This window comes from Neofelis nebulosa, chromosome 10 (assembly GCF_028018385.1).
Source record: "Neofelis nebulosa isolate mNeoNeb1 chromosome 10, mNeoNeb1.pri, whole genome shotgun sequence".
NCBI lineage: Eukaryota > Metazoa > Chordata > Mammalia > Carnivora > Felidae > Neofelis > Neofelis nebulosa.
The window spans coordinates 21,620,886-21,635,938 of NC_080791.1; the positions used below are offsets into that span (position 1 = coordinate 21,620,886).

The window sequence follows — 15,053 nt, forward strand, 5'->3', positions numbered from 1 at the left end:
CACCTGCACTTGTGTCGGCCGGCAGGATTAAAGGCAGCACCAGCACAAATATAAATCCCGGCGCTATCATGTTTGGGAGGATCCGCCAGCCCTGCGCCGGACTCGAGACGCGGACTCCACGCCGGGGCGGGGCCGTGGGCGGGACCTGCGGGGGGCGGGGATGCCTGAGACTCCACCCATCCAGGGCCGTTCTGTCGCGGAACCCGCACCGGCAGCCGGGCGAAGCCGTGCCTCTCCCCTTCCCGGCCGCCGTAGTGGGAGTTACAAAAAAAAAAACAAAAAAACGGTTACCCAGCAACGAGAAATAACAACTGGAACCAACGGCACCAGCTCTGAGAGAACCAAGAGGTGAGGCGGTTTACCCCACTTCCTCTCCAAAACTAAGACCTCGCCTTTTCCCTTTTCCTCTCGTATTTTCTCAGGATCCCCGACAAATTCCGGGATGGCTAGGAGAGGTTGGGCGCCGAGGCAGCCCATTCTGCGAGAGTCTGAAATCCCAGCTCCTCGACGTCTCGCCCCTGACTAGACCACCGTTCCCCCTCCGACCGCCCTCCAGTCCCCAGTTTGGTTCAGGGTCTCACCAGTACTTTTCACAACCCTACAACGATTCGACACCTCATCTCCTGTTCCGTAAAAAAAAAGAAAAAAGAAAAACATCCTCCACAGATGGGGCCTCATTCAACCGTCGAGTCCCTCACCTAGACCCCTACCACGGCTTGCGGGCTTTTGTGACATTGACACCTTCACCAAAAAGCCAGGTCCCTGAGTGTCATTTGCTTACTCAGCAGCCCAACCCGCCACTTGGCTGCTATCCTTAATCTAGTCCTTGTATTCCAAGACAGGAAGATAAGACCTGGTCAAGACAAAACCAGAAAATGGAAGAATCCCAAAATTTTGGACGCTAGGACTGCAAAGTCTTGACCTTGCGGCCACCACCCACCCACCCTCCCCACTGCCCCTGCTTCCCCCCTTCAGAGCATATAGGTGCTTCGAGGCCTTGTAGGTCATGCTTCAGAAGTGGAAACTAGGACAAGACTAAGTATTAAACTTCTTCGTGCAACACACTAGAGTAATTTCTAGAACCAACATTAGTTCTTCATTTTTTTTTTTTAAATTTTAGATCCCAAACAGCGTCTTCTCGGCGATTTATGATAAATTGTTAACAGTCATTTTCTCTGAATTCCTGTGGGATAGCAGAAATTACCCTCACCTTTTAAAGACAAAAAAAGGGGTCAGAGAGAAAAAGTATTTAGTGCTATAGTGAAAAATGTGTGATTTTTTAATGTAAAAAAATGATTCGGCCTGTTAAATGGGTCTGTATTTATAATATTCTAATTAATAATGGAAAGTTCAAAATTCTTTGGAAGAAATGATGGATTGGGGTTGTGTGGACGGGGTGGGGGGGGGAAGAATTCAAGTCCAGAAAATTTGGGTCTCAGAAATAATTTGACATAGTTGTGATTATATAAGTAAAATCAGACAATTTTAAAGACTGTGCCCTTTAATGAATCTCTAGGTACGATAGGCATTTCCTTCCAAGGAGATGTCGATTCCATTCTCCAACACCCACTACCGAATTCCACAAGGATTTGGGAATCTTCTTGAAGGGCTGACACGCGAGATTCTGAGGGAGCAACCAGAAAACATACCAGCTTTTGCAGCAGCATATTTTGAAAATCTTCTAGAGAAACGAGAGAGTAAGCTTTTTAAAATAGGCATATTTTTCTTTAAGTAAGAGACTAAGCATTTGGTTATCATGAAACTTGCTTAAGACCATCCCTATGCCATAGAAAGGCTTTATGAAGCAGGGGTCTTCAAATAACAGTTCTTGCTATTGAAAACATGTGCCTTTGTGGCAGGTTCTCTTAAAATCACATTATGTCACATTATTGAAGATTACCAGTATTTTTCCCAGACCTTCTTCACTGTGTTTTTCATGGACACACTGGGTGGAAGGGAAACTCAAGAGATCATCCAGTCTAGCTCTGCTTTTTCCAACAGGCTGTTCCTATGCATCCCAGGCAGTTGACTGTTCTTCCTGGGAGGAGAGTTTGTGACTTTCTATACATTTTGACCCTTCTTACTTGAAAGAATCGTGAGTGTTGCAAAATATAATTCTGTGCTCCTTAAATAGTGAATGAAGGCACGGAGAAAAACAGCTTTTAAAAAGTAAAATTCCAGGGGCGCCTGGGTGGCTCAGTCGGCTAAGCGTCCGACTTCAGCTCAGGTCACGATCTCACAGTTCATGGGTTCGAGCCCCGCGTCGGGCTCTGTGCTGACAGCTCAGAGCCTGGAGCCTGTTTCAGATTCTGTGTCTCCCTCTCTCTCTGACCCTCCCCCGTTCATGCTCTATCTCTCTCTGTCTCAAAAATAAACTTTAAAATAAATAAATAAATAAATAAAAATTAAAAAATAAAAATAAAAAGAAAAATTCCAGGGCACCTGAGTGGCTCAGTTGGTTGAGCATCCAGCTCCAGTTCAGGTCATGATCTCGCACTCCATGAGTTCGAGCCCCACCTCGGGCTCTGTGCTGACAGCTCAGAGCCTGAAGCCTGCTTTAGATTCTGTGTTTCCCTCTCTCTCTCTGCTCCTCCCCTGCTTGTGCTATGTCTCTCTCTGTCTCAGACATTTAAAAAAAATTTTTTTTAATTTAAATAAATAAATAAATAAATAAATAAATGTGAAATTCCAGCTTGGGAAGATAATTTATATTCTTTCTCTATTCTCCCAAGGTCCTGTCCTGCCCAGAGACTAAAATTCATGCTAATATGACAGGTTGAGAGCCAAAGCAGCTTCTTTACTTCCAGAAACAAAATTTCCAAAGTACCGGCCTTGAAGGCTCGTAACTATCAAGTTACAACTTGGTTTATGACTAATGCAGTAGGATTAGTTACAGCTATACATGGTTACAGCTATACATTTCTATTAAAAAAAACCCTATTCTTGATTAGAACAACCATTTTGTGTAAGTCGTTACCATCATTACTTTTGACTACAGTATTCCAAGAGAGTGGTAAAGGTGACTAGAAATAACTACAGGTAAGTAAGCATTCCATTTCAAATCATCTTCCAGGAGAAGGAAACCTACCACAAGGCTTGAATTAAAACCACTCCCATACACACGGCACAGCTCCACCATCTTGTTTTATCTCAATCCAGGCAGAGCTCAGAATCTCTGCCAATTTCCTGAATGTTGCTGGTCTTTTCCATATCCAGTCAGTATGACTGTCTGTTGCACAACTTGAAACTTCAGTGCCACTAAAAAGCTATCAAGCGAAATCTTTTAGGGTAAGAGGTGAATAACAATGAACGTTCATTTAATTTTGTTATTATAGCATTAATTTTACAAATTCATGAGTAAAATGTCTTTAGTCATTTATTTAATTTTAGATCTCAGAAATGTCCCGTTACAAAAACATTTGAGTCATTGCTACTGGATCATGGTAATTAAAGCAATTGGTGATTCAGACTGATGGTCTCAGAATACTAGCTCTCTAACTGATAAAAACTGTATAAAACTATTTGAAAACATTTGAAGCATGACAACCATTTTCACTCATGTAAACCGAAGGTGAGTTATCCAACTGATACAAGTGTCAGAATTTAGTCTCTCCAAAAGGGAAGAAAAATTCCTCTAGCCCAGTCTCTCACACAAGGCAAGAATTCCCTTGCCAGCATTCTTCATAGCTAATTATTGGTCTTAATTTTTATTTTTCTGACAGGAAACATGTTAGCATTTGATATAAGTGATATCACAAATCCCTAAGAAAAAGGTGGGCATTTGGTTATGATAAAACTCGCTCAAGACCATCCCTATGCCATAGAAAGGCTTTATGACGCAGGTGTCTTCAAGTAACAGTTCTTGCTATTGAAAACGTGTGCCTTTGTGGCAGGTTCTCTTAAAATCACATTATGTCACATTATTGAAGATTACCAGTTTATTACCCAGACCTTCTTCACTGTGTCTTTCATGGACACACTGGGTGGAATGGAACAAGAGATCATCTACTCTAGAGTTGTTTCCAATGGACTCAGGAGCATCTGAGCACGCAAATAAGCTCCAACTGGCCAATTTTGGACAATTAAAGCATCAGGAAGAATAAAAAATGCAATGGATCGAAGTTTATCCAATTTCTTAAATATTCATTAGTTCATAATGATAAAAACAAACAAAACCTTTTTGAGAGGATCCTAAGAAACCAACTGATTATTCTGAAAACTGGCCGATAAAGGGAATCAAACCTTCAACCTGCCTTTTCTGGATGAACCTTACGTCAGGGTAACCAAATAGTTGATACGGGAAAGTTTTTCTTTACTGATTGCTCCAGAAAACAAGAAGTAATGATCTAATAAGAGCATTGCCAGTTTGCAATCCCTAAAGAAATTATCTAAGCAATCATCATCAATGGGCCTCAAAGAAAAGAAACAATCCCCTTAAAAAGAGAAACAACTACATATTATGTATATCCTGACAGAATTACACTGCACTATCTATAAAGTATTCTTGCTAAATAACATAAATAAATAAATAAATAAATAAATAAATAAAACCTGAATCAGCTACAGAAAATTCGAAAGCAAAGGAACTTATTAAAAGTCATAGGAATGGAATCAGAAATATCTAAACTGTGGGAAACTCCAAAGGAAAAATGACCCAATTTCCTCAATAAAAAAATTACAAGGAAAAAATATGGGCTGGGAGATAGGTAAAAAAATCTTTCAATCAAAAGATATTCAAAAGACACAACAAAAGTCTGTATGTATCCATTGTTTGGGTTCTGATTTGAACAAATCAACAGTAAAAAATAAATAAAAATATATTAGACAATGGAGAAAATTAGGATAGCTGGTACTAAGGAATTAGTGTTTTAGATGTGATAGTGATATTGTGGTTTCTTTATATCTTAGAGATTCATACTGAAATAAATATTTGTAGATAACAATAGGAATCCTGGAATTGGCTTGAAAATAATCAGAAGAAAGGATGGGAAGTTGAGTGAAGTTACAGATAAGATAAATCATGAGTTTATGATTGTTGAATCTGAATAATGTGCAAATGGGAACTTGTTATGTTATTCTACTTTCTAAGTTTGAAATTGTTCATAATGAAAAGTTAAAGAAAAATTCTGCTTAAATATAAATACTTCTTCCTGTTTGTATCTACTGACTATATATAATATGCCTCACTTTTTAAAAAACCTCTCCAGGGGCACCTGGGTGGCTCAATCCGTTAAGCATCTGACTTCAGCACAGGTTATGATCTCCCGGTTGGTGGTTTTGAGCCCCCACATGAGGCTCTGTGCTGACAGCTCAGAGCCTTGAGCCTTTTCAGATTCTGTGTCTCCCTCTCTCTCCATCCCTCCCCCACTCACTCTCTGTCTCTCTCAAAAATAAACATTAAAAAAATTGTTTTTAATTTAAAAAAGGGGCACCTGGGTGGCTCAGTCTGTTAAGCCTCCAGCTGCGGCACAGGTCATGATCTCCCGGTTCATGAGTTCAAGCCCTGCATCAGGCTCTGTGTTGACAACTTGGAGCCTGGAGCCTGTTTCAGATTCTGTGTTTCCCTCTCTCTCTGCCCCTCCCCTGCTTGCGCTCTCTCTCTCTCTCAAAAATAAACATTAAAAAATTTTTAATAAAATTTTTTAAAAGTAAATTAAAAAATAAATAAAAATTTAAAAATAATAAGATTTTCAGCTGGCAGTAAAGAACCTGTGATTTGAAAAAGAAAACTTGTTTTGTGTTACTATTCTGGATTTACTTTAATGAACTCAAAATAAGTCTGAAATTATTGTATATATATTTTTTAATTTAGAAACCAACTTTGATCCAGCAGAATGGGGGACTAAGGTAGATGACCGCTTCTATAACAACCATGCATTCAAGGTACGGTCCTATGAAACTCGTGGATTGGGTTATTTATTCTCCCTATCTCCAAAGCAGAGATCATCGGGATCTCCCCAGAATCATGAACATCATGAGAGACATCACAAATATCTGCCTAAACCTTTTTAAGTGTGTTGTTCTTTCTGAGGAGAAATTTTTTTCCCAAGTATCTAAATCGTGGTTGGATACTTAGCTGAAATTGAAAGACGATCAAGAGGAAGAATGTACTTGAAAGTTACAGAATGATTACCCTCATTTATTCTTCAAATTTCATTGAGTATCACAGTGCTTAGCAATAGCAGATCCTCAGTAAATATATGTTGAATTAATGAATGACATTTCATAAAATAAAGCACCATTTATCCAGTTGTTTCATCATCATTGACATCTTACAAATTGCTGATTAGAATTAATGTTTGTAATGGTGTTTTTTCTATAAAGCTAATCTATTCAGACACTGAACCTGTCTTCTCTTTAGCAGCATTCCTACAACCAGCTTGTCTCAACCAAGGTTCCTCAAAATAATTAAGCCCTAAGCCAAAGGCACTCATTGCATGTAGGGAATCATTCTCTCCTTTGTGTCTAGAATGATTCTACTTATTTACTATCTGTGGGAGAATTGAGAGAATAGTTGAACAGAAACACTGTGTTCTGTGGTCCAGAAGAGGAGCACTGGTTGAGAAGGGCTGTGTGTGACCCAACATCACTGGCATGAGCTGGGAACTTTATGGAACTTCTGTTTCAGGCCCTACTCCAGATCTACAAATCAGAAGCTGAATTTTAACAAGCTCCCAAAGTGATTTGTAGGTACCTTGAAGTCTGAGAAGCACTCTGCTAGACAACTGAGATAATACATTAGCCACAAAGCACCATCAGATATTAGAATTAAGAAGAATACGGGGCCCCTAGGTGGCTCAGTCAGTTAAGCGTCCAACTCGATTCCAGCTCAGGTCAGGCCATAATCTCACTGTTTGTGAGATCCAGCCCCACATCAGGCTCTGCATTGACAGCAGGGAGCCTGCTTGGAATTCTCTCTCTCTCTCTCTCTCTCTCTCTCTCTCTCTCTCTCTCTGTTTCTCTCTCTCTCTCTCTCTCATTCTGTCTCTGCACCCCCCCCACACACACACACGCATGCTCTCCCTCTTTCTCTCTCTCAAAATAAACTTAAAAAAGAAGAATTAAAAGGAATTAGCCAAGTTCAAGTTTTGATGGTGTTCCCAATAGATTTGGGGAATTTCCTGGGGAAATACCTGTCACTTATTCCATAAGTTCAAACGTGAAGTTCCATCCATTTGTGCCTGCCAGATGTGGGGGTGTTGAGTTTGTTTCCGTTTAACTAGATTCTCTGTATTCATGTTTTACTGCAATCAAAGGAATAATGTCGAAAAGTTTTAAATCTTTGTGTCACATAGCAATTTCAGGGTGTTTTTTTTTCATATCTTTTGAATTCTGAAGACTTTACTTGATTAGCTTATATGTCTTCAGATTTCTGTTTTACAGATGAAAGAAACTCTTCCCATAGGTTGTGAATTAGCAATGCCTCTATTTTGGTGGAAATTTTCAATAACCATGTCAAAATAGGCAGAACTGATTCCCCTCCCCCTCCCTTTTTTGTTTAAATGGTTCCCCACAGTAGAACTTAATTATTTGACATCATTTTTAATCTACAAACTTCATTAAAAAGTCAACTTGAGGGGTGCCTGAGTGGCTCAGTCAGTTCAGCTTCCGACTCTTGATTTTGGCTCAGGTTATGATCCCACGGCCTGTGAGTTCGAGCCCCACATCGGGCTCTGTGCTGACAGTGCAGAGCCTGCTTAGGATTCTCTCTCTCTCCCTCTCTCTCCTCTCTTCCCCTCTCCCTCTTGCTCTCTCTGTCTCTCTCTCAAAAAGAAATAAAGTTTAAAAAAAAAAGTCAACCTGACTTCACACATGAGACACAATGGCATATATTTTGTTCTTATTTTAAAAACTATCAGCACTTCTTTTTTATATTTTGTTCAAGATCATTACAGCATGAGGGCTCCTGGGTGGCTCAGTTTGGGTTAAGCATCCAACTCTTGGCTTCAGCTTAGGTCATGATCCCATAGTTCATGAGTTCTAGCCCTTCGTTTAGCTCTGCTCTGATGGTGCAGAAACTGCTTGAGATTCTCTCTCTCTTTCTCTCTCTGCCCCTCCCTCAGTCTCTCTCTCTCTCTTTCTCTCTCTCTCTCTCCCAAAAATAAACATTAAAAAAAGATTAATTACAGCATATTATCAACTTTTAGTATAAGACAATGGCTTGTTTTTAATATAAAACCAACCATGTTACATTCCAAAAGCAAAAAATCAAACATTTTCTACGAGTTCCTTGGTCATATTTGTTTATACATATTCCCTTGAGAGTTTTCATGTATTTATTTTTTTCCAACCTACTTGAAAAAAAAACAGTATGTATTTAATCCCCACTTCTTCTCAATAACATAAAGCAATATTTAATTACCTTTAAGTAGTTTGACCCAAGACTTTACTGTTTTAGAATATTGCCTCTGATCCTCTCACCCCTCTTCCAGGAGCACGAATCAACTGGGAGTTGTGAGTCGGAAAAAGAAAAGTCTCACACATCTGTGAAAGAAGATGAGACACCAGTCACAGCCTTAGTAAGTTGTTTTCTGTACACTATTAGATTCCTACAAAGAAAGATATCACTCAACTTAAAATTGTACTCCAGGAGCCCCTGGGTAGCTCAGTCGGTCGAGCATCCGACTTTTGATTTTGGCTCAGGTCATGTTCTCATGGTTTAGTTCGGTTTGAGAGTTCGAGCCCCACAGAGGCACTGGGAGTGGCTGAGATTCTCAATCTCTGTCTCTTTCTGCCCTTCCCCTGCATGCTTGTGTGCTCGCTCGCTCTCTCTCTCAAAACAAATAAACTTTAAAATCGTATTTCCAATATGAATCTAGTCTGTTATCCATATTGCTAAAATAATGATTTTACTTTCTAGATAAGTAGCATCAGTGATAAACTAGCCAGTGGATCATGTTTAGCTGTGCCTATTATAAAGGAAAACTCATTCTTCCCTTTAAAAATAAAACCTTATTTTCCATGATTGTCATTGGGTGGGGAAATCTCCCCAAGAAGAACAGACAGAACTCACTGCCCCAGTCTTGATGCTTCAGATTCATTTTCCCCTTTGGGAGTCTTTCACTAATTGATGCTCTCATTACCACACAGTGGCAAAGGTTCAGAGATAACAAAAGGAAACTCACAGAGAATTACGTGCCACCAAATAAAATGGCCTCACACAGTGTGTCTTATCCACCTTCCATGCACTACTGCCTAAATGGCTTCCTGCCTGACAGCCCACATCTAAGCAACAAAGACCTGAGCAGGGCCCACCTTCAAAGATACCTATTCTCACTAGTGTGCTAGGGCCAGCTCTCAAGAGACAACTGTGCACATGTGTACAAACCCATGTTCAGTAATGTCTATTTAGTAGCTTGAAATCAGCCACAGTAGGAGTATTAAGATTGTGGCCAATACTGCAAATCAGCCTTTTTTTTTTTCTGGAGAGTCCGTATATAAACATTTGCCAGCATATCACTGTCTATATTCTTCATAGTCCAGACTCAAGAGGACCAACCCTAGTGAGAAAGAATTCACTCTCTACAGCATTGAAGACCAAACTTCTGAGTTCCTTTTCATATCTTGATGTCCCAGTTAGGCCAAACTTGGTCTTGACACCCAAAGTAGGCCTCCCCTTCAAGGAAAACCTCACCTCCTACCCAGTGGGGGGCAGAACTTTTCCCCATAACCTTTATAAATTACTCCAGTATTATATCAGTACAACCCAATCAGCTTAACATTGCCATAAGGTGCAATGGGAGGTCAGGGAAGACGAAAGGGAGTTTCATTTCCTTACATCTTTAGTAGTTGCCCTTACGCAGAATTTCAAAAGTTTGAGTTGAGATCTCATTGATTTCCAACTTCGCTATAATTATTTGCCCATATTGGGGTATATCTCAGAGGTTTTAATACCATTCTGTTTGCATTTAAAAGTTTAAGAGCTAGGAGTGCTTGGGTGGCTCAGTCGGTTGAGCGTCCAACTTCAGCTCAGGTCATGATCTCCCGGCTTATGGGTTTGAGCCCCGTGTTGGGCTCTGTGCTGACAGCTCAGAGCCTGGAGCTGCTTTGATTCTGTGTCTCCCTGTCTCTCTACCCCTCCCTCACTCGCACTCTGTCTCTCCCTCTGTCTCAAATAAACTTTAAAAAAAAAACTTTAAAAAATATTTTTTAATTTTTTAAAAAAAGTTTAAAAGCTAGAATTGCCTCATTGTATTTTTATAATGTTTATTTATTTATTTTGAGGGGGTGAGAGGAGCAGAGAGAGAGAGAGAGAGAGAGAGAGAGAGAGATTCCCAAGCAGGCTCAGTGCTGTTAGCACATAGAAATCCGGAGTCAGATGCTTAACCAACTGAGCCACCCTGGCGCCCCTGTGCCTCATTGCTTTTTTAATGGAGTAAGGGGTATAAACACCCCAAGGGTCCATCAACAGGAGACTGAGTAAATAAATCAAGTTCCATTAGTACAATGTAATACAATGGTGTTATTAAAAAAAAAAAAAAAAAAAAAAAAGAATGGGCAGAGTTATATACATTGAAAAGAGAACCAAGATAGATAGTTACAAAAAAGTAGTTGTGAACATTGTAATTAGCATGATCTCATTTTTTAAATAAAAAGGCATGTATATACCCATATGAATACTTTGTATACAGAAAGCGTTTTGAGGGATATATATACTCAACCCATAATAATGGATACATCTTAGGAGTATGATTTGGAAAGGGGGAGAAATCTTTCACTACCAGTGACATTTAAGTTTTTAAATGTATATGTATCACTGTTATAATTTAAAATTATATATTAAAAACTATGTAGCTATTGAACTAGACCCTTAAGATCTCTGTGTTCCACTGTCTACAATTTAGGTAAATTATACCTCAATTTAAAAAAAAGGAGCTATATACAGAAGTTCAGCCCACCACCTTAAAACTGACATTATTGCTTTAAATGTATGATTTTGATTAGCTAACCATTGAGAAATTAAGAAATTAATTTCATGTAATCATGATTATTTAGAAACAGGACACTTACTATTCTTCTTGACATTTTTACCAAGCTTTAAGGATTCTTACTTATTTTAAAAAAATGTTATTGGGAACTGTTAAATAGGAACTATTTGGTGGGGCCTGGGGGAGTTGGCAATGATCATTTACTGCAGAGACATATTAAAGAATGACAAAACAAAATGTCTGCCATTTTGGCACTCACCATTTGGTACATATACGGTGTGACAAGTATGTAAAATTCTGTTAGGAAGCAACAGATCTCAGTTGTTACGACCGTCAATGGATTCAACGTATGCACTATTTTTATGGCATCAAAATATTGGATATTTAAGAAGTCTCTTATTTTTTATCCATTCCATGAAGGAATCTTCTGAAGAAGAAAAAGAAAAACAGGAGAATGCTGCTGTCAAAATCCAAGCAGCCTTCCGGGGACATTTAGTCAGAGAGGAGGTGAAGAAAATGAAACCAGGTAATGCTCAAGAAAAGGAAACAGAGGAAAAGGAGTGAGGAGACCGGTTTTACTCCCCCGCTCCCCAGAAAAATGTGAACAAATAATCCAAATCCATCAACCTTGCTATGATTGTTTTTTTTCTTAGCAAGGGAGATGTGATGTAGTGAAATAACATTTGTTGCTGTTGTGAAAATCTGTCATGAGCATTTGTTTAATAAACATGCCATTGAACACATGCCTCTTCAAGATTTCCCTGAGATCATGAGTCTTATTTATACTTCTCCCAAGTCTATGTGTAAAGATGAAGAGCCTTGGATTTAAAGTTACAGAACTGGTGTATCTGAGTTTTCAGAGACCTCAGAGGTTACGTGGTCTCACCATCATCTAATGAATAAATCCCGTATCACATCGCTGCAAAACAGTCCTTTGGCTCCTGCTTCACTCCTGGTGATAGAGAATTTTACTGCCTTTCGAGAATAGTCCATTTAGTTTTTTTTAATAACTCAGATTATGAAAAAGATAAGCTGAGTCAAAAATCTGCCTCCCTGTAAGTTTCACCCATATGTTTTCATTTGTCACGCATGCATGCAGTCATTTAGTGAAAAATGTATTGAGCCCAATACATGTGCTATGATACAGTAGTGACTATCTGTCCCTCCACCCGTGCAGCTGACAGTTTTTTATTTTTTTGCTCTCCAGAACCACACAAAATAAGGCTAAAACATATTTAAGAAAAACAAAAGCCATCATAACATCTTAAATACCCTTCCTCAACTAAAACTTCCCAAGTTTTCCCCAAAGCACAAATAGTAATACGTGTATCATAAACTCAGAGGCTTTATGCCTTTTTTCCCCCCAGCAAATCATTCAAGCCCCCCACCCAGTACCTTATTTTTGGAAAGTTCAGTCTCTCCTTTTCGAGACCTCCTCACCCTTGAATACCTAAGAAACTGTGGGGTTCATGTCTTAGACCAAAAGATGCAGTACTCTTCTTAAAACAAAATAGAGGAAAAAAATGGAGTCTTGTTTAACTAATGCTGTTATCTTCTACCACAATAATATAGCATTGTGGTAATGTCCTGGCTGGTTCAGATTCCAGTCTGCACACATTGGATGTCCCAAACTTTGGTTCTAGGATTACACCTCTCTCAGTTCCTAGTCACACAACCATTGTTCCCCAAAGCTCAAAAACATGACTGGCTCTATCTCGAGGAGCTTCTAAAGCCAGCCACATGTTGTGCATAACAAGTGTGCTCCTGCAAACACTTAGATCTTTTTCTTAAGCTCAGACATTCTCTTTCTGCAAAGCAGTTTTATTTCAGGTGCCCTGTTGCCCCACACCGACTCCTGTCTCTGAGACTTTATCAGGCTCTACAACAGAAGTTCACCCAAGAACAGAAGTTCTCCACTCAGATCAGATGACTTAGGCCAACGATTTCAAGGTTATGGCATCCATTCTCCAATCTCCACTCACCTCCGGACAGCCATCCCCCCTTCCAAGGTCTTACTGTCAATAGGGAGCTGCAGGCTAGCTAAACACAAGTCTCTAATATGCACTGGACCTCTTCCTCCCATCCTTAACCCCCCTCCCAGGCTTAGGGAGAAAAAAATAATAATCAACTCTACTCCAGCATTCCAGCTACTCATTCTATTCCATTCAAAGCACCAGCCTCCAATCCTTTTGCTCTTCAAACAAAGCCATCCTGCTTGGGCGATTATGAAGGGGACCCAGAATTAATACAAACACTTAGCTTCTCTGTCCTAGAGAGAAGACCAGAAGAGAAAAAAGGAATTTTCCTCCTAGTGAGTATATACCGAGAAAAAAAGAATAAGATACCTGTTACCTTCTTCATAATTCTGTTATATTTATTTCTGTATAAAGTGATTAACACTGTGCTTTCCATATCGTACACACACATACACACACAAATCTAGTGGTGGTGACATTTTTGATGAAGGAGGAAAAGGAAGAGAAGAAAGTAAGAAGGAACGGATGCTGTATTATAACAATGCATATGAGTAACACTTTACTGTCATTTAACTCATTTTCCTCTTCTCTCTCCTGCCTGCTCCTTCTCAGTCTCCTTTGCTGGTAACTTCAACTCCCCAACCATGAAACTTGAAACTGCCCACCAGGCTCAGTCACTGGACCCCTTTTCAAGTGATCACATTTTTTTGTTGATCTTATTCAGTGTCATGGCTTTAAAATCTGACTAATCTCGGGGCACCTGGGCGGCTCAGCCGGCTGAGTGTCCGACTTCAGGCCAGGTCATGATCCCTCGCTTTGTGGGTTCAAGCCCAGCATCGGGCTCTGTGCTGACAGCTGGGAGCCTGGAGCCCGCTTCAGATTCTGTGTCTCCCTCTCTCTCTGCCCCTCCCCTGCTTGCACTCTGTCTCTGTCTCCCCAAAATAAGTAAATATTTAAAAAAAAATTAAAAGCTGACTATTCTCAGCTGTCCACCTGTATACATTGGGCCTTCCTTCAACTCCAAACCTGTATATTTGATGACCAACCTAACATCCCTATTTGCCAACTCAAGCCAACTCAAACACATGCAATACTATGTCATTGTTCCTAGTAACAGCTCCTGATGTTACTTCAAGTCTTGAGTTGTCTCAGTTTTTTCCGTCTCAGAAAATGACCACTCCATTCTCCTGTTTGCTCAAGCCAAAAGCCTAAAATTCATCCTCAACTCCTCTCTTTCTTTCACACTTCATTTATAATCCATTGGCTAAACCTGTGGGTTCTAATCTATAAAATATACCCAAAATCTGACCACTTCTACTGTGACCACCCTGGCCCTGATTCCCATCCTCTCTCTTGTGAATTATTGCAATTAACTCTCTATTGCTCAGTCATTACCACACTAATGCTGTATAACCCATCCCAAAGAGATTTAAGACAATTACTTTTTCTCATGAGTCTGTGGATCAGTAGCACTTTAATTGAGGCAGGCCAGATTCCAGGCTTGAGATTAGGTTCAGATCCACTTTAAGCTGAAGGTTTGTGGGTTGACTGAGGAATGTTTGCCTCAGGCTGTGAGCCCAAGGGTCTACTATGTGTCTCTGCTTCATGTGTCCTATTCAGAGCCCATGCTGAAAATGCTACCCAAGACATGCTCTTCTCATGGGAGTCACAGAAGCACAAGAAGAAAAAGCCAACATAGAAGAATATTTCAAGGTTTTTCCCATATCACTTCCCCCGACATCCCATTGACCAAAGAAAATCACTTACACAAACCCAAAGTCAAGAGGTGAGAAAATACACTGCTCACCATGCAACCGTAGCAAAGGCCTCATGTATACATAATAATACTACAGAGTAGTGAAGAATTGTGAAGAACCAGTAATTCAGTCTACCACAGTGTACTCTCTTGGTTATAATTATTCATATCCTTTTCACATACAAAATAATTCTTTCCTGTCCCAAGACCTCTAAAAGGCCCATCAAGTCTTTGAAATACAGGATCTACATCAGGTCCAAATATGGCTGTTCTTGAGCCATATGAATTAAAAGAGCATGTATCTTCTCATACATCCAACATACAACAAATGATGTACAAGACAATGTAACCACAACAAAAATACTGTCATTAAAAAAAGAAAATAATGAAAGC

The 15,053-nt window shown here is 39.8% G+C and overlaps 2 protein-coding genes across 5 annotated transcripts in view; one reads left to right on the plus strand and one right to left on the minus strand.

Annotated features, from left to right (window-relative positions):
* Nucleotides 1-140, minus strand: part of SIAE (sialic acid acetylesterase) — a 47,748-nt gene extending 47,608 nt beyond the window's left edge. For 2 of the 4 annotated variants that reach the window (XR_009249554.1, XM_058687139.1), the window contains exon 1: nt 4-140. Coding sequence is in view for 3 of the 4 variants with exons in the window: in XM_058687139.1 (XP_058543122.1) it covers nt 4-70 (67 nt within the window). In the remaining variant the exon portion in view is untranslated. The remainder of the gene's footprint in view (nt 1-3) is intronic. The other 2 variants (XM_058687144.1, XM_058687141.1) reach the window with 1 other exon arrangement.
* Nucleotides 141-219: 79 nt separating this feature from the next.
* SPA17 (sperm autoantigenic protein 17) lies at nt 220-11,671 on the plus strand. Its single transcript, XM_058687147.1, has 5 exons — nt 220-348; nt 1,517-1,697; nt 5,813-5,883; nt 8,433-8,519; nt 11,349-11,671. The coding sequence occupies exons 2-5, from the start codon at nt 1,544-1,546 to the stop codon at nt 11,490-11,492; spliced, it is 456 nt and encodes a 151-aa protein (XP_058543130.1). The 5' UTR covers nt 220-348; nt 1,517-1,543; the 3' UTR covers nt 11,493-11,671.
* The last annotated feature ends 3,382 nt before the right edge of the window (nt 11,672-15,053 follow it).